Genomic DNA, 27,379 nt, shown 5'->3' on the forward strand with positions numbered 1-27,379 from the left:
GGCTAATGGAGCGGCCTAATTGTGGTTCGTTTGGGAACTTGCTTGGCCTTGTTTTACCAGGGTTTGTGGCTTCTGGTGGCGCTCGGTGATTTGAGAAGATGATCAGTACCTGTTTAAATGGGGATATGGCAATGCTTATGTGTCAAGTCATATATAGTCAAATTTTCTTTTACTAATAATACATTAGGGTGGGAAAAAAAGGTCCAGATCCGAGGTCTTCAAATCCGATCGATGATGGCATGATATCGAATTGGGGACTTCCCATCCGGCGATCCGGCTCTTACCTAAGACCCGGCGTTTCGATACGCCATGCAATCTAGAATGGTCCCCAGAACGATTTGACAGGGCTGTGTATTAAGCTCTTCCCCCGATAAGACAAAACTATAAAGAACATACCTTGCCCAATTCCCTCGGATAAAACGGCTGAGTAGAGGAATATCATGAAACGGCTAACCCGGCACTGCCCCAAGCCAAGCTCACGCCCTAGGAACGCGCCCGACGGCACTCGGCTGCGGGGAGAATACTCCCATCGGGACTTGCTGGGTCGCATGTGAGGGTCATCGCACCGAGACAAACCCGGGACATCCAGACAACCGGACCTGAAGCAAGATCTCTATACACAGATCAGCCCATCCAGTTTCCGGCGTTGTACGCGTCAAAACGACTAAACACCAAACTTACTCCCTCGTGCATGGATCCCCCAAGCCAAAATAATGATCACATCGTGTCAGGCGAACAGGCCCCGATCTTCAGAGTTTGCTTTACTGCACGACTCAAGGGACCTGGCAACCTGAATGGCTGGAAACATTAACCTTCCCAAATTTGGGTGTCGAGGCTTCCATGTTTACTGTAGGTAGATCATTGCATCCCGGTCCTCTGTATGCACACGGTCTTGCGACACACCACAGAGCCAAACCCTAGCGCTTGAGGCTACGGCTTGTTCATCTCCCCAAGCGGGTCCGTGCCCTGACAGCTGGCGATGACCTCATCGCGGCCAAGGACCCAGAATTCCAACGCGTCTCCCCTCATCTCGGCATCCACGTTCATAGGACACAGCTAGGGTTCGACGTGGAGGTTCATTTTAAAATTTTCCATCCTTGGTTTTTCTTCCCGGAGAGAACCCCCGTCCGTGCGTCCGTGCGTCTGGGCTCGTGGCTCTGATTTCATCAGTATTTATAGCGTGTTCAGCCCTAGAGATCTGCCGTCAATCGTTCCTTGCTCATACGTCATTGAATGGAGGTTGGAACTGGTTTTCGGAAATTTTATATTCGGTCCTTTTGGGCTGCTATTTCTTTTCCTTTCCTTTCTTTTTAGTTGTCGTTGGGTCTGTCGCACAATCAGGTCTTGTACTACCGCCCCCCTAGGTCCGAGGGTGTAGGCTAGGACTGTGATGTTGGAGATCGGTGCGAGATTTTAGTAAATTGCCCGATGTATGGAGCTCCAGGGCTGTGATGAAGGGCTATTCCGAGTATGTCGGTTAGCTCTGTCCCTAGATAATAGAGTAGCAGAACAGACAGGAGAAAGTAGATAAAGCTCTACCACCATTATTGAGAATTCCAGTCCACATCCCAATTGTCGCACTGGAACTATTGGATCTCGTTTTCGATAATCCACTAGGGCCTCATGACTCGTGAGCTGATATATCGCTTGACCTAGTGATAGCTAAAATCACTAGTGCGGACTGCAAGCGCATGTAGATCATGGGAGACAATATCCCCACCATTAATTGTTCGTAGAAAGATTAATTTTATTTAGGCCTCCGTGCCTGTCAATCACATACTAACTAAACCAATTATCCTCTAGCTCGTTGAGATTCATCAAGCTATCACCTTCCAGCTGGTTGAGATCCCCGGTACCATCGTCAATATTCTCGGTCTCCATGAATAAATCATCAAAGCTAGATTCTCCGGGTCCCATCAGATCATCCATCGCATTGCCTTGGTCAGGGAAAGTCTGGGGTTCGCCTTCACTCTTCTGGAGTTCCATGTCGAATGCACCCCCGCCAGCAGGGGCCATGGCTGCAGAATTCTCCGGCTGGGAAGTGCCGGGAGTTTCCCCGGGCGCGCTAGTCCCGAATGCCGTCCCAGAAAGGAAAGCTTGATTCCCCATATCATCGTCGCCAAAGTCCAGGCTGAGTTGAAAGGAACTGGACCCGCCATTCTCATTAAGGACTGAATCAAAGTTGATACCATCGGCATCGCCGAATCCTTGCCCCATCGGCTCGTTACTGGTTTGATTTTCCTCTTTCACCACTGCATCCTGACTGGGCTGCGGCCCAGGGATGGGTTTGGTGGCAACCGGCGGCTCATCTTCAGTCTTGGCTTTGACCCCCGGCTCTGTGCCGATTTCCATCTTCACGTCCACAGGTTGAGGTTGGATGTCCTGCACCGTCTTCTCATCTACGTCACCCATAGCCACATCTTCCGTGACCGACACGGATTCGCGAGCCTTGATCGCCTCGTAGTCCTTTTCCAAGAACGCTTTAGCGATGAACTGTGCAACGTTAGCAAGAATCAAAGAAGAAAAGAATGGCTATTACTCACAATCTGTTCCGACAGATTATCTAAAGCCTCTTGGAAGCTCTCATAATATGATGGAATTGATCGCTGTAACTGTGAACTTGTAGGCATAGACCCTGACTTTCGAAATAGTCGACCAGTGTCAAGTAGCTATATGCATGTCAGCCATCTGGGATCGTTTAAGTTTCTTTTTTGGGGAGTTGCGCGTACAGTCCGCTCCACCAAAGTGGAGAGGTCAGCCAAGGAGCTTGGGTTCTCCATGCTAAGTGGCTGGAAGAAAAAGAAAATAACAGGTACAGGGTATGAATAATGGGTACAGATGAAGGAAGGACAGGAGTGAAGTGGTACGGAGAAGAGTTGTACACACGAACTGGGCGCTAATCCCGTTGAGGTCAGGTGGGGGAGCCCCTAGCCGCTAACCACCGCTAAACATCGCAGCGCCCTTTACACCTCTTTCTCTCCGTGCATCCTTTTTTTTCCTTTTCGTGTTGTGCTTCCTCGTCCGTGATCTTGTCGGTATTGGTGTGTGTGTTTTTATACCGGCTTTCTTTGATTCATTCTTGTTCGCCTTCTTCCTCCCTCCGACTCGCGAATCTCTCAAGCGCTTTAACGCTACTTCCAGCTGTGACGACCTTTTGTCCATCCTGAAAATTAGGAAAGAAAAAACTTCCTTTCGGTTTTTTTTCTTACTTGACTGATCGACTATATTCGTCCTTTCAACTGTGTTCTGTGTCAGAGAAAAAGTGTCTCTATTGACAGACTCCTTTTTTTTGTTGTCTTGGCTCTTTGTTTGGATCGACTAAGCTTGCTCCGGCATTCGGATTCATCCATCGAAACCTCCACGTCAAACCAACGCCCCTTTAGTATACTTATCAACTTCATTTCCACGTTTACCGGTGCTTTCCAACAACTTTGAATTGTCTATACGCCAGACTCGTCGATTCCCTGATACCTCTGCGATCGCCAGCTTAGTTTGTGCATCGTGCTCTTGCAACACTCGCTCATCCCACTTCCCCCCATTTCCAAAGCCCATACACGATGGCTGAAAACATCTCGGCTTCAACTCCGTCCTCTATGGCATCCGCCCCGCAGCCTGCGGCTGGAGCTCAGAACCAGCAGTACGAGACTGCCCAAGGCAACGGCCAGACCAACCCGTCCCACATGCCTCCGCCGCCACGCCCGCCAGTGATCATCCCCCAGAACACCAACCCCATTCCCACGGCCATGACCTCGCCTATGTCGGGCAACATGATGTCTCCTACAAGTGCGGGTGGTTATGTCCGTCGGGCGGCCCCCGAACCTAACAAGCGCGCTCTCTACGTTGGTGGTCTGGACCCCCGGGTGACAGAAGACATTCTCAAGCAGATTTTTGAGACGACTGGCCACGTGGTCAGCGTCAAGATCATCCCCGACAAGAATGTGAGCGACTCCGATACCTCGCTCCCACGACAATTTCGGGATGCGACCCCAACTGTAGGGGAAACCTCTCAACTCCTATCCCATACCGGGCATTTTGTCTTGGCTTCCTGCTCGGATCATCGCTGACCTTTTCAGCAGTTTAACAGCAAGGGCTACAACTACGGCTTTGTCGAGTTTGATGACCCTGGTGCCGCCGAACGTGCCATGCAGACTTTGAACGGACGTCGCATCCATCAGTCGGTTAGTTTGTTTACCCCGGCTTAGTGATCAACTCTAATTCTGTGTAGGAAATTCGGGTCAACTGGGCCTACCAGGGCAACAACACCAACAAGGAGGATACCTCGAACCACTTCCACATCTTTGTCGGCGACCTGAGCAATGAAGTCAACGACGAAATCCTGCTGCAAGCCTTCTCCGCCTTTGGTACCATCTCCGAGGCTCGTGTCATGTGGGATATGAAGACCGGTCGCTCGCGTGGATACGGATTCGTTGCCTTCCGTGACCGCGTAGAGGCTGACAAGGCGCTCAATGCGATGGATGGGGAATGGTTGGGCTCTCGTGCCATTCGCTGCAACTGGGCCAACCAGAAGGGCCAGCCTTCGATCTCTCAGCAACAGGCGATGGCGGCGATGGGCATGACCCCCACCACTCCTTTCGGCCACCACCACTTCCCTACCCAGGGCATTCAGAGCTACGATATGGTTGCCACGCAGACTCCGCAATGGCAGACGACCTGTTACGTTGGCAACCTGACCCCGTATACCACCCAAAATGACTTGATTCCGCTTTTCCAGAACTTTGGGTACGTTCTTGAGACTCGCCTGCAGGCCGACCGGGGCTTCGCCTTTGTCAAGATGGATTCGCATGAGAACGCCGCCATGGCCATTTGCCAGCTTAATGGCTACAACGTCAACGGCCGTCCCCTCAAGTGCAGCGTATGTTTACCCTTCCCTTTCTGGTATGCCGTATGCCGTATGAGTCCCATATACTAACTATCACAGTGGGGCAAGGACCGACCTCCTACCGGTCAGTTCGACAACTTCACTGCGCCGCAAGCCAATGCCGGATTTAACAACAGCCCCGCTGGCTTCTTCCCCCAGTATGGCGGCCCTCAAAACCCCATGAATCAAGGTTAGTCTTAAATCTCAGTATTACCCCCCTTCTAGGAAATCCCCATCCAACCTTGCTGACAGACGAGTAGGTCCTGCCCCTGCTGGCCGAGGCTGGGATCAACAAGGCAACAACTTTGGCGGACCTGGTATGCCCGGACAGGGCTATCCCCAGGGACCCCAGGGTAATGCTGGAGGTTATGGGCGTGGCCAGCCCATGTCCCCGTCTGGTAACTGGGACCAGTCCAACAACAACTTTAATGGAGGCTACCAGGCGTAAGTTGCTCCAAGGTTTTTGCTGAGGCAAGTTTGCAATTGTGCTGGTGCATCCATGCAACCATGCGCAGTATCTTGATACCGGCTCTCACTGGCTGAAGCCAATCTGCGGTTTTGGAATCGCTTTTCTTCCTCTATCCCCCCTCCCTCTACTCCTACAAACCCTTCACACTATTTATTCTGTTCTGTTCTCTTCTCTTCTTCTTTTCTTCTGGTTTCCTTTGAAGTTGCCCTTTGAAGTGGATTTTTTGAGCGACTGAGCTGCCTTTTCTTTTCTCATTCTGCAATGGAATTTGTGTGTTGTGCACCGAATACCCCAAGTCCACTTTGTTGGTTTGATCTTTCTTTCATCCCCTTTCGAGTGTGCGAGCACCTGTTCAAGGGTTTCTTGGACTCCCGATTCCTATGCAATGCTCCAAATAAAAAGCGACTTTCCTACTCTGTCTCTACTGTTTGTGCTTGATCTATTCTTGTCAATTGTTTCTTGCTAGCTTTGTATCGCATCGTTTCCAGTACATGTTCTGTGTGCTGTATCAAATTTGCTTCGTCGTTTTCATACTTCTCTTTTCTTAGGCCCCTACCTTTGTTGAATACTGGTCATTGTGTTCTTTTCTCATCCAAATATGCTCGACCATGGGCTGCCATGGTTTCCTTCTCGGTTGACAAGTTGGTTTTTTTGGAACGTTGTCCCCCCCCCCCCCCTTCCCCCAGTATTCGTATATGCCGCGATGAGTTTCCTTGAAGTGCTTGACCTGATCGGTTTTTGATCTTTTTTTCACTCTATTCTCTGCCCGCTGGCCTCCTAGCCGATATACCAATTTGTTCGTTTCCTTTCTTCCTGCATATGATATCCCTAAAGCGTCGGCAATGTCTTTCTGTCCCACCTGTGTTGCCTTTATGCATGGTGCTTAGACTCTGCGATATGGTGCTACCTTAATTGGAGGTTGCCAAAATTCCTTCAGCTTGCTTAAAAATCAACAACTTGCTTCGGGCCTTCTGAATCTGCCTGGACTCTTACGACGTCTTATTTTACTTTATATCCCAGGCTGCCATTAGGGTGTTGCAATTAGCATGGCTTAATTAGATGGACCCTCTCCTGAAATCTATATTTTTGCCTGAAAGAACGGGCAGCAATCCCAGCTCCTAACGCTCGATCCCCCGGACCACACCAAGTAAACTAACCAAATCTGACCACCAAGCTCATTTTTGAGCCAAGTTGATCCATGCTGGGAGACTGAAAGGCTCGAGCTGCGGTCCCAGCTCTCAGTTTGGTTTCCACCCGCATCAATGGACGATAGCGAGGGTCAGAATGCGGGATTCGCAACGGCCGACAGATTATCCAATCGAACACGCCCCGCCAGCGGAAGCAGCACCCACAAACGCAGCCTCTCAGGCTCTCTATTGTCAAAGCTCTCTTTTCTACGAATGAACCAGGCGACGGGTTCAGGATCAGGAGCCCACATCATGGACCATGACGGCGATAACGAGGACCTACCGTCCATGCCCCAGATCAACAGCGAAGCGTCGGAGCGCGGGAAGGCGATGGCGGCGGTTATTCAACAACAACGAAAGACAAGGCGACGACGAGGATCATTAAGGAAGACTGCATTGCTTGGTACAAGGCTTGAGTCACGCGATAAAAGGGCTTTCAGCAAGAGTGCTGAGGCTATTCGTGCAGAGGCCCCTCGGTTCCAGGCTGAGGATGACGCGCCGAGACCGCGCTCCCCGAAGGATAAGGCCTCTTCGCCGCCTATGGAAAACAACAATTTTGCCTCGCCGATGGGAGGTTTCAATGATGCTGTTAGAGATCCTGCTCAGCCGAGTTGGTTCCGTCCTATTTCTGCGCTGAAGAATCCCCGCCCGACTGTTGTGCGGAGGCGCCAGGGTCTCCCGCAACATACCTCCAATACCAATACCAATAACAACAACCACCTAGGCGAAGAGACCGCCACCGACGACGAAGAGCTTGTCTCATTTCCACGGATCAATACCAATAACGCCTCAACTGCATCCGGTGCTCCCAATTCCTCCGCTAAAACCACATCTCTCCACGCCCTCCCCTCCAGCTCCGACTCCTACTACCCGCTCCAACCAGATGCAGCATACCGCACCGTCCGCGCCAAATCTTCCCCACTAGCGACGCACCCTGTCGAGATAAAAAGCAGTGCAGACATCACTTGGGATTACTCCGAGACTGAATCTTGGGGCTGGATCATCCTCTTGGTGACATGGCTCGTCTTCGTCGTGGGCATTGGCAGCTGCTTTGAGGTTTGGAGCTGGGCGTGGGATGTTGGAGAGACACCCTATGCGCCTCCAGAATTGGAGGATGATCCAACGCTTCCAATTGTGGGGTATTACCCTGCTTTGATTATACTTACGGCTGTCATGTCGTGGGTTTGGGTTGTTGTTGCTTGGGTCGGGATGAAGTATTTCAAGCATGCAAATATATCGGGGGATGATAGTTGATTTTAATTTATGCGATACCCCTTTTACTACTATACATAATATAATATTAGTGGACACTGTTCAGCCCTTCTAAGATAAAACCTCGAAACTCCAATTGGATCTCCACGGGATAAAACGCAATCTGGTATTTAAATCGAAAGTACTCCTTGAGCGTTAACAAACTGCTACATCCCCTAATTCCCGAAAAAATTCACCGTTTACATGCATATAAAAGCATCTAAAATCAAGCCCCATGACGCCAAATTGCTGCTCAATTGGTATCATCTCGCTGTTCAAAATCATTCTCTGACTCCAGAACACAAAAACGCTTCTCTTACAAGGTGGTTGTGGCACCATGTTGTTGGTTGGCTGTATATGGCGTGCTGTACACACTCCGGAAATTATACAGCGCACTCAGAGGATTGTCCCAGTCGAGATGCTCCTAGACCAGGTTTGTTGCCATCCTGAGTCGATGGGGCCCAGTTTTCTTTGTCATTTGGTGGAACTGTGTTGCCAGGTTTAGTGCTGACAAGGCCCTTGGAAGAAGCGTAGCAAGATGATCGGTCGTGGTTCATATCCTCGCTGTAGAATTCATCCAAGATGGGGTGAAGTAGGACTGTCTGCTTGTGAATAGTAACTACCGAGTTGGTAGGAACTGAGACCCAATTATCTATCAAGGATTGTTAGTTCATGAGCGACAATGCCACCATGTAGTGTCTGTGGAAGACATAGATGGGAAGTAAACTCACGTCTCTCGAAGGTAATCGGCTCACTAGCCACCAAGACAATATCAGCACCCTTATCATGGCGCTCCATCTTGTAATGACCCTTCGTCTTTCCCTCCTTCCACTTAGTCCCAGAAGAGAAATACAAACTAGCCGGCTCATCAGTCTTACTGCTGATATACCTTGTGCAAATAACAGAATGGCCATCCGTCACTGCAAAATTGAGCAAAGACCGTGTCTCCACGTCAGTAACATTATGTTTCGCCGCAACCTCGCGCGTAAACTCATTAATGCGCGCAATGGTCTTTATCATGACTTTACGCAGCAACGCCTGCCCGAAGCCCTCAGGCCCAGGATCCGAACTGGGATCCACACCCTCTTGCTCCAGCAGATGAAGGAACAGAGCAAACGACCACTCGCTATCAGTGCTGCCTTTCACGCCGAGGAACCACTTGTCCCCGAGAGAAGATGCTAGCGCACGCTTGATGTAGCTCCATCCTCCGATGCCGCCGTTGTGCATCCACATCAGCGTCTGGTGTTGGAATGGGTGGCAGTTGATCTCTGCAAGGTTTCCCTCGGTGGTGGCACGGACATGCGCGAAGACAAGATTTGAGCATGTCTTTGCGGCGAGACGCTCCAGATTCTCGCAGTTCCAGGCTGGAATTGTCGATGTGAAGATGCAGGGCTCTGGGCCGAGTGCGGGGTCGGTGTAGAAGCCCACGCCGAAGCCGTCGCCATTCACTGGGCGGCGGTTGTCCTGATTTGAGAATTAGCTTTGAGTTTGGAACATTCGAATGGGGGTTTTGAAGGTTCCAGTTGGAATGGTGCTGGTTTATGTTGCAGAACATACCAATCTTAACCGTGAATCATACGACTGAGTCAGAATGGAATGACTGGGCTCTGTGACCAGCTTGCTGAGACGGATCTCATTGCGGCCCTTATATATCTGCAATTGAAATTAGCTTCTAGTCCGAGTATATAGATGTGTCGAGGAAATGATTGCCAGTGCACCACTATAGCGGTCAACTCACAAGAAAACGACACATTCTGGGTATTGATGCTTTCCAAGTGCCTTGATAAGAGCCAAAGACGACTTGTCGAAAATTTGAAAAGATTCAAAAGCTATATGTCTTGTCGTAGGCGCGATTCCAAGTGTTTCCAATACTCAGACCCTTGATTTGATACAAATTGACGATCAGTGGTTGGGCGTTGACAGGTGAAGAGTCACCGACTATCGGGGCCGAAATAGGACACTCTGTGAGCCACCACGTAACAACAACCAAAACGAGACAGGAGAATACCAAAAGGAGAATGTCAATTGTGGCAAATATTACTTCTAAATAAGCCAAAGAAAACATCAAATTCCCAACAAACAATAACTCACTTCCCTTGCACAGCACGTCATTTATGGTACACGTGACCTTTAACTACGGTCGGCTAAGCGGCCACTAGCGCAAGTCACGTTGATGTCAGTGATCGACCTCGGGAGCATCGTGATAATTACCTTCTTCTCCCATCTGGCTTTGAATGCGATCTCATCACAGCCATGAGTGGGAGGATACTCTCTCATCGACTCACCCCGCTGGTGCGGAACGGCCTAGCTCGCCACATCCATAATGCAGGCTCCAGGACCGGAGGTCTTCTTCGCGCTAATAGTGGTGCCGGTCTGAGGGGACGCGCCTGGCCTATAGGTGCTAATGGAATCCACAACAATGTCCCTGTCGTCCGGGCTTTTTCTTTTGCACGGCTGCTTCCAAAGCTCGCCTTCAAGCTTGTTCGACTACCAGCTATGTTTGGAGGAGCGACTATTGCGGGACTAGCCTATTTCCAATACCAAGCAACTCGTACGTGCTACAAATGACGTGGTGGAAAGGTGGTGTTCTGACAACTTACTACAGAGGCTGGAAACTATGCGATGGATATTTTGAGAACGGCTAGCGAGACGGCAGGAAATACGGCATCGAGCTTGTTCCAGGGCATACAGGATGTGGCGGATCAGACACAACGTGGGTGGAATAAGACGACAGGAGATATTGAGATGCCTGAATGGCTGCAGAAGATGCTGCGAGGGGAGGAGGAATCTCAGTCTCAGAATGGAGGAGACAAGGAACCCAACGAAGGTCGAGGTGTGACTGCCGGAGTTGCGGCTGGATCGACTGCAGCATTTGGCTACGACAAGTCTGACGAAGACGACTCTCGCAAAGAAAAGGAGATCGCCGAGGATGACCAGATGATGCTCCTCACACGCAAGATGATCGAAATCCGGAACATTCTCCAGACAGTTGGTCAGTCTGGTTCCGTGACTCTGCCATCGATTGTTGTGATCGGATCCCAGTCTTCTGGTAAGAGTTCGGTTCTGGAAGCTATTGTTGGACATGAATTCTTGCCAAAAGGCACCAATATGGTCACTCGCCGACCAATCGAGCTTACCCTGATCAACACGCCGAATGCTCAATCGGAGTATGGCGAATTCCCCGCCCTAGGCCTCGGCAAAATTACCGATTTCTCACAGATCCAACGCACCCTGACCGATCTGAACCTTGCGGTGCCGGACACGGATTGTGTCTCGGACGACCCAATTCAGTTGTCCATTTATTCGCCAAATGTCCCAGATCTCTCTTTGATAGATCTTCCTGGCTATATCCAGGTTGCTGGCCATGACCAGCCCCCGGAGTTGAAGCAGAAAATCAGCGATCTTTGCGATAAATACATTCAGGCCCCCAACGTTATTCTGGCCATTTCAGCTGCTGATGTCGACCTTGCAAACTCAACAGCCCTGAGAGCCAGTCGTCGTGTTGATCCTCGTGGCGAGCGTACCATTGGTGTAATCACTAAAATGGACCTCGTTGATCCTGCACGGGGTCACGACGTCCTTACCGACAAGAAGTATCCTCTTCGTTTGGGATATGTTGGTGTTGTCAGCCGGATCCCTCAGACAACAGCTCTCTTTTCCCGGGGCTCTGGAAACATTACTAGCGCCATCCTCAAGAATGAGCATGCCTATTTCTCGGCGCACCCCACCGAATTTGGAACCCACTCTGACGTTGCAGTTGGCGTTTCGACTCTTCGCAAGAAGCTTATGCATGTTCTCGAGCAGACAATGGCAGCTAGTCTATCGAGCACCAGAGATAGCATCAGCCAGGAGTTGGAAGAGGCGACCTACGAGTTCAAGGTTCAATATAACGATCGGCCTTTGAGCGCCGAGTCCTACCTAGCTGAAAGCCTGGACAGCTTCAAGCACTCCTTCAAGGCATTTGCTGAGGAATTTGGCCGGCCACAGGTCCGGCAAATGCTAAAAGCTGAACTGGACCAGCGTGTCATGGATCTCTTAGCGCAGCGCTACTGGAACAAGCCCGTCGAAGACCTGAGCCCACCGATGCTAGAGCTTGATCCGCTCAGGGACCTGCCGAAGGCTGACGCTGAATCCCTGTATTGGCACAGAAAACTAGATGCATCCACTTCATCTCTTACAAAACTAGGCATTGGTCGACTTGCTACTACCGTGGTCGCCAATGCTCTCCAAAACCACGTCGAATCACTCCTGGCATCTTCTACATTCGCCACACATCCAGGTGCTCATAAACAGATCACAGATGCCTGTACAAGCATTCTGAACGATCGCTTCTTTAGTACGAGTGATCAAGTCGAAAACTGCATCAAACCGTACAAATTTGAGATCGAGGTCGAGGACCCAGAGTGGTCGAAGGGCCGTGAAAATGTTAGTAAAGTGCTGAAGGATGAACTCAAGGCGTGTGAATCAGCCATCAAGAACGTTGAGGATAGCGTTGGAAAGCGGAAGCTCAAGGATGTCATGACTTTCATCGACAAGGTCCGCAAGGGTGAAGTCGTGCTGGAGGGTAACGGTGCTGGTGGTGCTGGCGGTTTCAGCGCTGCTCTTTTGGAGAGAGGTATGTGCCCCTTGCCCGAAAAAATTCTCTTTCAACTCTTGACTAATACACCAATACCAGGCCGAGACGGCGTCTTCCTTCGTGATCGAGCTGATATCATTAAGATGAGACTTATGGCTGTCCGATCCAAGCAGTGCGCCTCACAAAAGAACAAATACTACTGCCCCGAAGTCTTCCTCGACGTAGTAGCAGACAAACTCACCTCAACCGCCGTTCTCTTCTTAAACGTCGAGCTCCTCTCTGAGTTCTACTACAACTTCCCCCGTGAACTCGACATGCGACTCGGTCGACACCTCTCCGACGCTGAGATCGAACGCTTCGCACGCGAAGACCCCCGAGTCCGCCGCCACCTCGATATCATCCGCAAGAAGGAGCTCCTTGAGCTGGCCCTGCAGAAGATTGAGGGTATTCGGCAATTGGATGGTCGTAAAGCGAGTCGCGGGCCCGATCGTGCACAAGCTGCGAAGGAGACTCGTGGCCGATGGGGCATTTTCTGAGAAAATCCTATTACCACTCTTTAATTCCTCGCCTCCATTCTCTGCTCGATACCTTTGTCTTCTTTTTCTCACCGATTGTAATCTTGATACCTTTCTGCCTCGTGCTTCCATATTCCCCTCTTGTCTCTAGATTGACTTCCCTTTTTCTCCGCTCCGGATGGGGTGTTCTTTCCTGTCCCTAGATGGTTTGATCCTTGTACATATTTGATCCAATATATTTTACTCGGTAGAGTAGCAATTTCCCTGACTGATAAATCTTGCGTCGATGGTAGATTAGCCACTCTGGTAGTGACACTGTAAAACAGAAATAGAAAATCAAAACTCCTGCTGTGCTTCAGGGGTATCTCATTACATTGCAGCCCATCAGTTGGTTTAGTAGTGACTGCGCCTCTTCCTCAAGGGGTAAGTCAAAGGAGCCCGGAGGCATGTCCATCTCAACCCCGAGTCGTATCGCCCACGCCTTGGAGCTTCGGATCATACGCCTAGCAGCAAGAAACTTTTCGCCGGTGTATCTCATCTTAGGCAACACCTGCCTCGCCACAGCCGTCTTCGTCAACTTCTCATGTAAGCCCCAAAACTCCTTCTTCCAAGCGCGTCTCTTATCAAGGGATTTTTGTTCTAATGCATAGCGCTGGACCTGACCATCGTTAGGGAGGTAATCAAGTGGTTCACTCAGCACGCCCCATTCATCCAACCGGGACGAATCCCACATAACATAGCCGCATTTGCGCAAGTCAGCCATTGCAGGGTTGAAAACAAAACTCTCGGGCGTTGCCTGCTGATGGGCTCAGTACCAAATTTCTATCGGTCCTCCGTCCCCTTCAGCATAGAATGGTCGGGAGACAACTTCATTTTCTTCTCCGTTGGCAATCAAGTCCCTAAGAATGGACCTCTTCAGACAAGAGATTCAATGTCAGGTACATGCGACAGGATAGTTTGGGAAGGGTCTCAAAGCACGGCGGTTGTGCTGTGGGCGGAGTTTGCTCAGTCTCTGGCGCAGCAACACGGGACACGATGTTTTGGGAAATCTTTGAGGGGTCGTAATAGACAGCCTGATGTACTGATGGCTCCGTGGCTGAGGTTCGTGATTCGTACTGAATAGATTCTGGACCAGGTTCGGTGGGGGGCTCCACCTTGGCCGGCTTGGGGGTAGTGCTTGGCATTTTTCTGATCCCCACAACCGGAGTCGGGCTTAGCTGAGCAACAAGAAGAGCAATTATCTCAGGTCAATTCAAAAGTTCAATGTATCGGTGTTTTGGCTTGTCGTCGATGTGCTATGCAGAGTTGTTGAGAAAGAAAGAAGTGGAGGTTGAAGAGGGAGAGTAAGAGGGAGAAAAGTGGTCAAGATAAGGTTGGCTCTCGGAAGGTTCCGAAGTATGCCTAGTCCAGAACACACTTCACGATAATTGCCGGATAATATTGACTGAAGACCACAAAGCAAGTCAGACTGTTTACAAGCCCATGCTATAGCATGAAGTAATTGCAATTCAGGTGAAATGCTATATAATTCCAAGGTCATGTGACTTCCATTATTTCAATACAATATGCAAGACTCGAGCCAGGAGATACACTGACAGTATGCTAGGTAAAAGAAGCAAAAGAAGCTGATCCAGTGTCACTCTTCAGTTATCTTTCTATCACTGAGTGGCCTAGTATGAGCAAATATGTGCCTAGGAACGTACTCACGAATATATGTAACTACATACTGTATATTTCCAATACTACTACGCCATCCACGTTGTTCAAATTATTAGTATGATGTCAAATAGGACTATATGATGTTTGAATGGATACTCCCACGATTGAAATTCTGAAATATTAACTGATAATATAGCATTTGAAGTACCCTACATTGAGGCATTCATTGATGGTAGCTCTAGTAAGCAGCAGTGAAGTTTATCAACATACCGTTTTTGCGCCTTATTTATCAGTAGTACCTGACCTAAGGTGAAGGACTAGATGGAAGGGATCTATTGAAATAGTAGAGTAAGCATCTACATAGAGAAAATAGAATGATTGAGTTAGCAGAATTAGCAGCATGAGGGTGCTGAGCACAGGCTTGACTCTTGACTCTGTAATTGGCTTATTTACATAGTCATATTCACAGTCCTTGAGGATTTTGATCATTCACTTTGATCACTCCATTAGACGTGTTGGTCAATCACTTGGACGTGTTCACTATCTTTTTTTCCACGTTAGTTGTTTACAACCAACTCTTCATAGCTTTCAACACCCTACCTCTACGGCCTACCTTGTGTACATCGGCCCAGCTGTGTATTTACAGTCAACTCCATACCTATCAGCATCTTTCCTTAATAGTCTACTTTGTTTGCACCCACCATGGTTGTGAGACGCCGATCTGAAGGCGAGGAAGGCGATAATGAGGCTGAATCTTTAGAACTCTTCGTACAAGCCCCCGGTCGATCAGCCCGTTCCTCAAAGCCACTAACGGATCAGGCTTTGTCTCCCAAGCCCCCAGCGTGTGGCTTTGTGCTTCGTCAGATTTAATGTAAGGGTCAACGAAACCTAGACAGAGAAAAACGGTACCTTCCCTCCCACCAAAAGACCCTCCTCTCCGCGTCTTTGCATCGCGGCAAAGATGAACCCCATACTCCGGAACAGAAGACTACATCACCGAAAACAGACTTTGGCACGAATGATCCGTTTCGGCCAGAGAACTGGGGTGAGTCAACCCGTGCTTTATGTTGAAGGGACTTTTGGGCACGAGCAATGGGCGACGCTGGCCCGGGCCCATAAAAGACGATATGAGTAGAGGAAGGAGCATTTGAGCAGATCCATGTAGTTGTTGTTCATAAAAGATGATGATGATGATGATGATGATATTTTCTCTTTTTTTTTTTTTTTTTTTTTTTTTTTTTTTTACAGTCTATCACCTGGGCAGGATAGGCAGGGGACTGATTAGCTTGTGTACATAGTACTAGGTAGAGTTAGGTACTGGATAAGAAAAACCGCTCCACTATACTTTCTGCACATCCCTTTAACATCGAAGCTGTACCCGTGGACAGAGGAATAGTATATATATATCGTAGCATTTTAAGGGATGGAGAAGTGACTTGTCCTCCTAGTGCTGGAGTGACCTCATATGTTATACGAAGACGCGCTAAGGTTCGTTTGTTTCTCTCACGTCATATAAAAAATAATTATGACGGAGACCAACCTCGCTTGATTCAAGTCAACATGCAAGGTGTTCAATCGACAGATCCCTTCTTAAAACTGTAACAGTATGAAGTAGAATATATATGGGCCTCAGGTTTGCGGAAATCATAGCCACCGTTATATGTCATCGACGCCCTCGATCCCGGGAATGGGGGGAATAAGAATAAGTTCCCCTCACAGCGCGACTCTCGCCGACAAGCTTAAGCCATTCCGGAAGGTCATAGGCAACCAGGAAAAACTCGGACCGCGGTCAAATATGTGGATTTCATCCCCAGATTTATGCCACTAGGGCAGACTTAGTCTACATCAAAGCGCGATTCAAGCCACCAAAAAATTGTAGCGTGGTTCTCCGCACGTTACGGGTTATATCGGAGAGAGGGGAAATCTAATAGGACCAGAAACAAACCTAAACCGGGAAAGTTACGGATATACATGTACCTCGGAGCAGGAACATAAATTGTGTTTTTACAAATATAACCTTGGGAGCTATAAAGTGAGTAACATTGCTAACAATCACCATTGTGGTGTGGCGGTTGATTTCTCCTCACCGGCTTCCCCTCACGATTTCTCCAATTTTTCTGTTCATAATTCCCCTTTTTACCGCAATTTATCCTGGCGGCAAAAAAAATTAAAAATGGGGCTTCGGGCTAGAGCTCCTCATTGTGGATGATCGGCATTGGGAACAAAGTACATAAACTCAATTGATCAATTGATTAGTATAGAAGCTGTGAAATAGAGGTATATGTGCTTGAATTTTGATTTATGACACAGTGGACAAGAAAATGACACAGTAGAAAGGGAGAAAATGCGAAAAGTGATAAGTCATCGAGTAAAGTATCCGGTACCTAGCGGGCCCATACAAAGCCACGCATAACGCCATGTACCCGCAACATGGGGCAAAAAACCCGAGTGGTTCTGTCCCGTCACACCGATTACACCGATTCGCCTAAAACAGTAAACCTCGACGCCCTTATCAAATTTTTGATTTCGAGCATTTCTCCCTTCCTTCACCCCATCCCAGCTTTCCCCAGAGCTCCCTGGTGTGCTCTCCCCCACAATGGCTGGCACTACGCTAGCAATGCGTTCGATGGCCTCGTCCATGATGCAGCTGTCCTCGGTGTCGCGCCGATCCATTGCGACTTCGCAGGCTCTACGCGCAAACCCCCTTCGCTCCGTCCAGTCCGTGTCGCGCATCGCTCGCCGCGCTTACGCTGATGCTGCTCCCACTCCCACTCCCTCCCCTGCCCCCAAGCCGAAGAAGCGCTTCCGTGCCCTCCGGTGGGCCTGGCGGTTGACCTGGCTCGGTGGTCTTGGTCTGACTGGTGCCCTGGTCTACAGCATCTACGAGCTCCGTCACCCCGTGGAGCAGGCTGACCCCGACCCAGAGAAGAAGACTCTTGTCATTCTTGGTAAGTTGCGGTCGCGATCGATGGTTTTCCCTCATTCTCGTACGTTCAAAGGTTGCTGACACCCCCGCTTTGTAGGTACCGGTTGGGGTTCCGTCTCCCTGCTGAAGAAGCTCGACACTGAGAACTACAATGTGGTTGTTATTTCTCCCCGTAATTACTTCCTGTTCACTCCCCTGCTGCCCTCCTGTACTACCGGTTTGATTGAGCACCGCTCGATCATGGAGCCTATCCGCAACGTCCTCCGCCAGAAGAAGGCTAGTGTCAAGTTCTACGAAGCCGAAGCCACTAAGATCGATTACGAGAAGCGTGTTGTGTACATCAGCGATGACTCCGAGATCAAGGGTGATATCTCCCAGACGGAGGTTCCCTTCGACATGCTCGTGATCGGTGTTGGTGCTGAGAACGCTACTTTTGGTAGGTTTTTCGACAGTCTTTGGAGTCGAGCGAAGTGACTAATGGACGTATAGGTATTCCCGGTGTTAAGGAAAACTCTTGCTTCTTGAAGGAGGTCAACGATGCCCAGAAAATCCGTAAGCGCATTATGGACTGCGTCGAGACCGCTATGTTCAAGGACCAGAGCGACGATGAGGTTAAGCGCCTGCTGCACATGGTTGTCGTCGGTGGTGGCCCCACTGGTGTCGAATTCGCTGGCGAGCTGCAAGATTTCTTCAACGATGACCTGAAGAAGTGGATTCCTGAGATCCAGGACAACTTCCACGTGACTCTTGTTGAGGCTCTGCCTAACGTTCTTCCCATGTTCTCCAAGCAACTCATTGACTACACCGAATCGACTTTCAAGGAGGAGTCTATCTCTATTCGCACCAAGACCATGGTTAAGAATGTGACCGACAAATCCATTGAGGCTGAGATCACCAACCCTGATGGAAGCAAGACCCTCGAAACCATCCCCTACGGCCTTCTCGTCTGGGCCACTGGTAACGCCGTTCGCCCTGTTATTCGTGACCTTATGGGTCAGATCCCCGCCCAGAAGGACTCCCGCCGCGGTCTTGCCGTGAACGAGTACCTCGTCGTGAACGGTGCCGAGAACGTTTGGGCTGTCGGTGACTGTGCTATCACCAACTACGCCCCTACTGCTCAGGTTGCCGGTCAGGAGGGTGCTTTCCTGGCTCGCCTCTTCAACACCATGGCTAAGACCGATGAGATTGAGAAGGAGCTTACCAAGCTCTCCGACCAGCAGGCTCTTTGCAAGACTGACGAGGAGCGCAACCAGACCTTTGATGAGATTCGTGAGCGCCAGAAGCAGCTGCGCCGCACCAAGCAGATCGGACCCTTCCAGTACTCCCACCAGGGTAGCTTGGCCTACATTGGTAAGGAGCGTGCCGTCGCCGATATCAGCTGGCTGAGCGGCAACATTGCCAGCGGTGGTACCTTGACCTACCTTTTCTGGCGTAGTGCTTACCTGAGCATGTGCTTCAGCTGTAAGTTTTCGTTTCCCTTATTTGCTCCTTTGAACTATACTAATTTCATATAGCCCGCAACCGTGTCCTCGTCGCCATGGACTGGGTTAAGGCCCGCGTCTTCGGCCGTGACGTCTCCCGGGAGTAAATGCATTGCTAGTCAAGTTATGCTCAAAAAGCCGTCTGTAAACTCCATGCGTGCTTTCCCATTTCCTTATGCTTTCACTTCAATGCTGGATTACCACATCCTCATTGATTATATCTTTGAAACGCCACGCCACCTCTATGCCAACTTTTGCCTCCGCTTTTTTCTTTTAGGTTTTTCCTCATCCTGTGATAGACATATCCACTGCTCATTTGTGTTTTGATGATTTGATTTTGGCGGTGATAGTCTGATTCCTCGTTCATCCCTGCATCCCATGTACACTTTTTGGATTTGGACCTTGTCCATAAAACAAACCTCTCATGCTGGGGATGGAGAGGGAAAAGCATTAATTCTCGCTCTTTTCTTGTCAAGTGTAGTTTCCTGTTCTTGATTTGTACTCTATGGGAATATATAGAACTGGTCTGAAATCGTCTAGAATGTGTCATTATATTACTGTTACCCATATGGGCACTCCATCTTTTATACGGATTTTACTGTCAAATTGCACTCCATTGACCCAGATCACTACCCATGGTACAGGGGGTTGTTGATCACCAGCTGAAAGTAAGTTTTCTAGACTTCCGGCCTCGTTCCAACGGTCTCTGTTTATCTGACAGACTGAGGTAGCAACTGCAGTACTCCTAAATGTCTTTTAACTAAACATCCCACAAGATGTCAACCTAATACCTTAGGCTACCACAAAGGTGTCATATTTGGACACTTCGCAGCCATAGGTCTTCTGAGTCGAAGTCTCATTCTTTCGAATGCTACTGGAGAAAAAACAAAACTCCCTTCTCGTCCATGACTCGTTCTCTCCCTTGTGGATCGCTTTTCCCTTGTAGATGCAATTTCAATTGGTAATATGGCCGACGCAAGTCCTCAAGACGAACGACGAGCCCAGGTATATATCCATACCATCGCCTGATTTGCCTTCTGCTCTCGATGTAGAACCATTGTGTATAGGCTCTGGTGGATATAAAAGAATAGACAGCGAGGTCGCCTTGCAATGCGGTGGGCTCTTCTGTGAGCGGGGGATGCGGAAATGGATTGTTTGAGACTGATGTGAAAATGTCGATCCCTGCCTCAAATTCCAGTAAATCATGTAGGGGGCTGATTATTGACGGTTAGTGCTTGCAACTGAAGCGAACAAGATATGCATCATCACAGACGCACTCCCAGCTCCTGTATTCAATTTATCACTATCGAAGACATCCTGATCTCCCAGACGGACACTGCAGATTCAACGACATTGAAAACAAGCAACTACTCTCCCTCACATCACCCCACCACCCAACCCAGCGAAGTACAGAATGATATATCATATAAGTTCCCGATATGCGCCAACATACCAGTCGAATTCGAAATCTACCGGCCTCATATCCACGCAAGCAAGCCAAAGCAAGGCGGAGACTGGACCGGCACTTGGACTAGGACGGCGACCTGGGCTGACGGGGTATATACTGGGCTGACTCCCGATATCATGCAATAGGCAATGTCCCAGACAACTGGATCGTGCAGGAGAAAAGGAAGCAGTAGGGTTCTCCCCGGGGTTCCATAGTTTCGGCGATTCCGTGTTGGACGAACGGTTGAATCGGACTCAGCCCAACTTTGTCGAGAGACGTGGGAAGAAGGTGTTGGTTGGCTTTGGAATTGCTCATGCGAGTGTGTCGTTTCGTTTGTTTGTGCTACCTGGGCTGAAGAGATTCATTGCTTATGTGGAGCATTCCGGGTGGAGACTTCGTTTGGAATTTGAATTGGTTGTGTTGGATTGCTGATATTCTAGGTTGATGGGTAATTGGGCTAATATGGTTCATTTGGTGCGTCGTCAGCTTTAGACCGGTATGCGCACTAATAAATCTAGGGCAGTATTGATAAGTAGTTAGGAATTGGTTACGAGGCGAGCGACGTAGGTTTCATTCCGTGTCCGATGAATCACCCGTACTTCGCGATAGACTGATTATTCTGTGTTGCCCATGATGTTCTTCATTTGTGATTCAGCTCAAAAGCGGCAGCTGGCAACACACTTCCACCAAGTGCGCCAGGGTATAGTCCACAGTATAGGCAAGGCAGATAGGAGCATGGAGAGCCTTGCAGCAGAGAAAGAGGGGGCGGTAGAAAAGCACTGCCTCGAAATGGTATATAGCCCCGGTGCAGGCTGATGAGAACTGTGTCGAATATAGACATGAACACGGACATATAGACAAGATAAGCGACTAAGTACCAGGGTCAGTTGTCAACGAGAAGCCGATCGTATACAAGCTAATAGATCAGAAGGCGCGCTTGCCGATGCTATGTGATGAGAACATCTCATAGCTTTACGCCGGCGTGCATCTGCCATGGAACGTTGAATTGCAGTCTGGTTTTGGATACGATGAAGAGGCGTTGTCAGCCACCCCCTCATTCAAACATGAACAGGGGGCAAAAGGGCCAAAGTCCCACCAACTCCTGGAAGTCCCAAATGGAATGCGCATCTAGTTAGTCACAATGGTGGAGTGGAGGACGTATGTGATGACAGTGACAATGACAGGTATTGGGGATGGCAGCGGCGATCTCAGTCCCCAGAAGTAGTCATGGTGAAACTCAAATCGTTCTTTGTTTGCCAGGCAGTTAATTTTAAATTTCCCGTTCAGTTTGACCCTCCAAAGCCGTTTTCGTTATCGATTCGTGTTTCATTTTCCGTGGAAAGTGAGAAAGCGAATCGGATATCAGACGATCTCGTAGATCGAGGGCACTGCCCAGGTGGTGACATAGGCGTTCCAGCATCATCCGCGGTCCGGAGGGGGAGTCTTATGCCCGCCACCACGTTCTGGGTCATGACTCAACGCGAACCAAAAGTGAATTGAGTTGACCGGGGGTTGATGCCCAGGTGCTGCTACTTTGGTCCATTAGTCCGACGTGTATGTCAACAACAAGGTTGCTTCGGGCCATGTCTCGTTGGTTGGAGACATTCCGGTTTCTTCCCAGTGGTCTCCAGTCCCCCATAGTAAAGAAGTGGGTGTTTACTCCGCAGATCGATGTACTTGAAAGCCAATAAAACAAACAAAAATACGATTCAAAAAATAGAAACTTGGAAACTTGACTTCCGACAGCTTGTCCCGGTGATCAGTTGTAAATGTGGCCAAAAGTTCGCCTCGGCAAAGTACCTGGCATTGCAACACCGCGAAGGCACGGGAAAATGAGCGCCCAGGGTTAATGTCCCATAGGCGGAACCGATCGGCTGCGGTAGTAAAGGACTTGATGAACGACTCCATAACGGAATGGGAGAAAGAAAAGGTGGCGGCGATACGGCGATACCGGATGCGAACGGCACGGAAATGTGATCCTGAACATCTCATTGTCTGTGTGTTGGAGGCCAAGTACGCGTTAGCGACTCCACCATCAGGTGAAGACATCTGGACCTTTGATCACAGGCAGAAGAATAGATTTCTCGGTGAAATATTTCTGTTACAGTAATTCTTTCGGATGCCGGGATTGTACGCGGGAACTGGGATGATCGTCCCCGTCGAGGGTGCGCCGCCACTTTGGAATCATTTGGCGGGGCTCTAGACCCGAGGTCTGATCAAGTCGGTCTAATCTTAGTGACTCCTGAGACATGAGACATGGCTACGTAATGACCGTTTCCCCCACATTTATATACGGTAACAGAGAAAGACAGCGACTTGATCAATTTCACCCGAGGGGTGTAGTAAAAAGCACTTTCTATGGGGCTTCGGAAACTCAAAGAAAAGTCAAACGTACCCTGATATCATGGATGAAGATTGCAATTAGTTTTTTTATTAAATTTTCATTTATCTCAAATGACAATGTCAGACTTGCAGCGGGGGTGCTTGGGGCGCTTTGTTCACGATGGATCCTGAAAGACTAATATCAAACGCATCATACACAATGAGGCGAATTTGCATTTTCGAAATTTTCATCAGCTATGGCCCCTGTAGGAATGGAAAGTCTAGATCTGCTGGGGTCAGTGTATCTTCGTTGCCTTCCTGCGACCTATGAGATGGGGGTAAACATATGTCTCGATCAGGAAGCCTGCAGTGCGCGGTGTCTCATAGGAGTATACAACGGAGCCGAACCATACATATGATAAAACCTGGGCACTGGTCGAATCCAGCAGACCCTGAACAATAAAAAGTAAATCAGGTCAAACGATCAAGGAGTGACGAAGTATAGCCCAGGTGTTTGCTTTGCGATCGTCCTCGCATTTCCAGGTCAGTTGACCGCCCCCCCTGCTCATTATGGGGGCGACTCCAATTAATTATTCGGGGTTGATCTTGATTTACCTGAGCTTAGCGAGATGTGACCAGGAGATGGCGCTAGGACATGGCCTCTCACCGTGCAAATGGGAATATCCACTTGGGCTACGACGGACGGAGTATACCCGAATGGAAGTTTCGGGCGCATTCAACCGCAGCCTCGGGGATTACATTACGGTGAGTGGTAAAGTCCGTGAGAGGTGTGATGGGGACCAAATTAAAAGTCCCAAACACGCGAAGATCCAAACCTGAATCAGTAATTGTTTTACGGAGTCCAACATCGTGAGCATTCAAACCCCAGCCGCAAGGATGGAAGATGCAAGGAGCCTTGTGAGGAAATAGAGCGGCAAGGTTGAGAGTTGTCGTGGGAATTGGACGGGCTCCCTTCCCACGCATGAGATAGGTTGCCTGTTCATGAGTGCGATATTGGTGATGCACGGCCAAGCCCCGCCCGTGTAATAATGATAAATGATATGAGCGGGCAAGGTTATGGATCACTGAACAAGAAAAATAAAAAAGCAATAGTGTCGAACGGAGTTATCCGATTCAGGAGAAGTGTGATAATGAGAGAGTGCCGATCCCTCAACCTCAGCTCTAGAATTCAACACACTGCACACGGTAATACGCGTTGGGGGCTTTGGATTTTTAGGGCGTAAGTGTACCAGATTCTGGACTGGTCGTAGCCACCAGGCGTGAGCACCAATCATAGACGACACGTAAAAGTCCTGCGGAGTATTGCTCAGGTACCGGGGCACAGAAATGAACAACGAAAGTGACCCCGTAGGAACTAACATCGCTCGGATGACTTCCACGATAGGCGAGACCCCCCGTGTGCAGGCCAAGTCCCGATGACGGGCCCCCCAAGTATCACAACCGTGGCGGTCGCGGTCGCGGTCAGCCTGCATGCACCAATAGTCGACTGTAGAACCCGGCTGTGACGGGGACAATTAGTGATCATCGGTGGAAATCCAACACGCTGAAGAAGCGAGAGCGGACCTCAAGGGATCTTGATCCATGATGCGTCCTTGTGACTGCATGGTCTGCAGGTCGTACCGGACACGGACGAATCTGACCTTGAATTCGATTGCGACGCATCTCTATGTGGAGCACAATATACTTGGGGATGAATCTTCGACTCTTTGCTCCGCATTAACCGCAACCGGGATGACTGGCCAGTGGCGACGTGGGCTAGGATCCATTTGGAAGCAGAGTTGATGTTTCCCCACCGAAAACTCGAGGACGTGCGAACGGTCCACGTTGAGCCGCTAAAATTGATAAGTGAATTATAGAAAAAAAAAAATTTAATTTTACTATCCTGATCCTAAATCTAGTTTTGAGTCAGGTAGATCAAAGGAACATGCATTGTGCGGTGGTAGCATGCAGATGGACTGTGACGAGTAACTCCGATTAATGGCCAATTTGGCGAACAAGATCATCACAGATCGGCTAGCAATGACATGTTCTGTTCGTGCAGTTAATTGCATCTCCACTTTTTCACCACTTCATCTGGGGTTCTGGAAACACCGAAACGAGGGAAAAGAAGGAAGGGAAACAAACCCACAACCGTGGCGGTGGCTTGGAGACCAACGCCAAAGAGGAAAAGAAAGAGGACAAAATGGATCAAAGTGGAGTAAAGGACCAAAAGTCGGGGATGTCTTTCTATTCGGTCTCGTGTGGTGAATCTTCAGCTCTCCCCCTAATAACGTGATTACGGACTAATCCACGCCAAGGTCTGCTTGGATCATCGTGTTGGAAGTTTCACCTGAAGCCAGTTGACCCAGTGGCGTGATAACCGAGATTTCGTCGGGTTTGCCCCTCCAAGTAGATTAATCGGCTAGGTTATTAGTCGCCGGTGCAAGCGTCTTGCATCCCGTAGGCGGACCAAGATGGTTAGTGACATGGTACTGGGATGGGCTATCACTAAGGTGCATGAAAGTATACAATCCATATACATTGCCCGATCGGGCATGATCTGGGCCATTTCACCGAAACCAAAATGTACATTGAACTCTGAGGCTGGGCCGAACAGGGTTTCGAGTCAAACGGCCCTAAAAAAAAGGTAGGGGGCCAATATGCGGACAAAGATTCGGTTCCGGTTTTACGAGGGCGCTTGGAGAAACACCTTTCAACTTGCATGGTCGGACGAATGAGAGCCCGGACAGATGGTCAAGGCTCCAGATGCTTTGGAACTATCAAATCCCCCTGAAATAATCATCCTTACTATGTCAGGATATTAAAAAAAAGTAAAAAAAGGATTTTTTAAAAAAGGCAAAAAAAGGGAAAGACTAGTCCTCTGTACCAAGAAGTCGGAAGAGAGCTAGGTTCACGGGGACCGAGAGCCCCAGTCAGACTTCAGTCTCATAACAGATCGTCTGGCGAGTGACGATCAAAAGACCGCGTCGGAGGAAACAGAACCGGAAAAATAGTACGGGAGGCAAAAAGAAAAAAGAGAAAAAAAAGAGCCCAAATGTGCCCGAAAGAGAAAAGGCGAGAACCAATCAACGAACAGAGGGAGCGGCTAACAGCCTCGGGGAGTACGCGATTAGTCACCTGTAGGGTAACGGTGTCATAATTGCGGCATTCAGTTGGAGGCCAAGCTCCCATGGGATCATGATTCGGCCGTCGCACCTCGCACGAGAATTCAGCCACCCAGAAGGCGGGTGGTTCGGATTATAGTGAGACTGTGGTGGATCCTCGCATCCTGGAATTCCGCCAAAAGGACAGGATCCGAGCCAGTCACTGTTGCCTGTGTATGTCGACGATGATTGGTTAAATAATTTCCACTTTTTCTTTGACTTTTGGTTTATTATAATTTTTTTTGGAACGAGAACAGAGAAGTGTTTAGGTAAGTTTCCTCGTGTCCGCCCGTTACCTGATTAGGAAGTTTCTCATTACCTCAGCAGAATGCCAAATCCTTACATACACCATTCTTACGCCGATCCAACCCAGAAACTGCCCCTGTCTCCCGATTCCATCCCTGGAAGGCTGGGGATCCCATTTGATTACCGTCACGCCGGGTTTCCGGCTATCCTTAACCCGGTAATCGATCAACCCTCCAGCCTCTCAGCACTGCCTTTCGTTCCTTTTTTTTGGTATTATTCTTTTCATATTACCGTCTTTGTTTCCCATTCCTTTCCTTTCCGCCTGGTGACGACTCCCGACTAGTGATCAGCCACCGTGCTTCAAACCCTGGGCCACCTTTTGCTGCTTCTGCTAACTGACCCCCCCTTTAACCCTGTGCAGGAAAATGGCCCCGGAGGCGTACATGCTTGCGCACCAGACCCGTAGCAATCATACCTGGTAATTTTACCCACAAATTGACAGAGCCCAGGCATTGGGCCGACGGTTGCAACCACGCTAAACCTCGCCTGATTATTGGATCTGATATGGGTCCTACAGACCTTCCTTTGCTTTCCAGCAGGTCTTGGATCTGTCCTCAGATGCCTTTCTGTGTTCCAAATAATCATTAAATTCATAAAATTAAAATCCGTTTATTATTTTTTTTTCTTCCCTGGACTGACCCATATTTTCCTTCCCCCTTCCCACTTCCAACTTTGCCGCTACGCCCAAGGGCCTCCGCCCTGCTCCGCCCTATTAGAGGTCTCTGTAAACATTACTCTGCGACCTACCCTTTCTAGGCTTGCATCCACCTGTGACCCGGGCTCTGACATCAACCGGTATTCTGCATTTTACTATAGTAATCTAATTATATCGCTGGTCGCCAAAATACTATATTTCATGGATCAACGGAATATAGCGGGGAACATAGGGAAAGCAAAGAGTAACAAGATAAGAAGGCCAACGGTTACTATAGAGTATGAATGGCTACATAGAGTACCAAAATGGATGTAAGTGTATTTTACTTGATTTTCTAGACCATCTCAAGATGACCAAAACCGAGCCCAAACGAGGAGAGGATCAACCTGGACCTGCGTTCGGGTCAAACTCTGTCCCGTAATGACTGCTTTCTCCGGATGGGTCAACCTACCCTGGTTCTCCCTTTTTACTGGACTTTTGAATTTCTGCCGTAAAAAAAAAATGGAGATGATGCCTTTACTTCATAGTCTCTTTTTCATTTC

At 49.1% G+C, this 27,379-nt stretch overlaps 7 protein-coding genes across 7 annotated transcripts; 4 read left to right on the forward strand and 3 right to left on the reverse strand.

Annotated features, from left to right (window-relative positions):
• Positions 1 to 1,779: 1,779 nt before the first annotated feature.
• Positions 1,780 to 2,780, reverse strand: N7503_004102 (uncharacterized protein; the record flags this gene model as incomplete). The annotated part of the gene is made up of 3 exons (XM_057063649.1): positions 1,780 to 2,493; positions 2,544 to 2,669; positions 2,730 to 2,780. 3 exons carry the CDS (start codon positions 2,778 to 2,780, stop codon positions 1,780 to 1,782), a joined length of 891 nt encoding a protein of 296 aa, XP_056924564.1.
• A 777-nt stretch (positions 2,781 to 3,557) lies between these two features.
• N7503_004103 (uncharacterized protein) lies at positions 3,558 to 5,327 on the forward strand (the record flags this gene model as incomplete). The annotated part of the gene is made up of 5 exons (XM_057063650.1): positions 3,558 to 3,992; positions 4,077 to 4,178; positions 4,226 to 4,873; positions 4,940 to 5,069; positions 5,140 to 5,327. The coding sequence occupies 5 exons, from the start codon at positions 3,558 to 3,560 to the stop codon at positions 5,325 to 5,327; spliced, it is 1,503 nt and encodes a 500-aa protein (XP_056924565.1).
• Positions 5,328 to 6,610: 1,283 nt separating this feature from the next.
• Positions 6,611 to 7,789, forward strand: N7503_004104 (PIG-Y family protein; the record flags this gene model as incomplete). The annotated part of the gene is made up of 1 exon (XM_057063651.1): positions 6,611 to 7,789. One exon carries the CDS (start codon positions 6,611 to 6,613, stop codon positions 7,787 to 7,789), a length of 1,179 nt encoding a protein of 392 aa, XP_056924566.1.
• A 380-nt stretch (positions 7,790 to 8,169) lies between these two features.
• On the reverse strand, positions 8,170 to 9,580 carry N7503_004105 (glutamine amidotransferase subunit DUG3; the record flags this gene model as incomplete). The annotated part of the gene is made up of 4 exons (XM_057063652.1): positions 9,525 to 9,580; positions 9,344 to 9,439; positions 8,518 to 9,250; positions 8,170 to 8,438 (listed from the first exon to the last, which is right to left on the reverse strand). Exons 1-4 carry the CDS (start codon positions 9,537 to 9,539, stop codon positions 8,170 to 8,172), a joined length of 1,113 nt encoding a protein of 370 aa, XP_056924567.1. The 5' UTR covers positions 9,540 to 9,580.
• Positions 9,581 to 10,003: 423 nt separating this feature from the next.
• N7503_004106 (dynamin-related GTPase MGM1) lies at positions 10,004 to 12,918 on the forward strand. The gene is made up of 3 exons (XM_057063653.1): positions 10,004 to 10,337; positions 10,392 to 12,401; positions 12,462 to 12,918. Exons 1-3 carry the CDS (start codon positions 10,040 to 10,042, stop codon positions 12,896 to 12,898), a joined length of 2,745 nt encoding a protein of 914 aa, XP_056924568.1. The 5' UTR covers positions 10,004 to 10,039; the 3' UTR covers positions 12,899 to 12,918.
• Positions 12,919 to 13,232: 314 nt separating this feature from the next.
• N7503_004107 (uncharacterized protein) lies at positions 13,233 to 14,061 on the reverse strand (the record flags this gene model as incomplete). Its single annotated transcript, XM_057063654.1, has 2 exons — positions 13,233 to 13,676; positions 13,789 to 14,061. 2 exons carry the CDS (start codon positions 14,059 to 14,061, stop codon positions 13,233 to 13,235), a joined length of 717 nt encoding a protein of 238 aa, XP_056924569.1.
• Positions 14,062 to 17,132: 3,071 nt separating this feature from the next.
• Positions 17,133 to 19,050, forward strand: N7503_004108 (uncharacterized protein; the record flags this gene model as incomplete). The annotated part of the gene is made up of 4 exons (XM_057063655.1): positions 17,133 to 17,484; positions 17,560 to 17,898; positions 17,952 to 18,923; positions 18,977 to 19,050. 4 exons carry the CDS (start codon positions 17,133 to 17,135, stop codon positions 19,048 to 19,050), a joined length of 1,737 nt encoding a protein of 578 aa, XP_056924570.1.
• Between the last annotated feature and the right edge of the window lie 8,329 nt (positions 19,051 to 27,379).

This window comes from Penicillium pulvis (genome assembly GCF_028828015.1).
Source record: "Penicillium pulvis strain IBT 33274 chromosome Unknown contig_1_segment0_segment0, whole genome shotgun sequence".
In the NCBI taxonomy this organism is placed as follows: Eukaryota; Fungi; Ascomycota; class Eurotiomycetes; order Eurotiales; family Aspergillaceae; genus Penicillium; species Penicillium pulvis.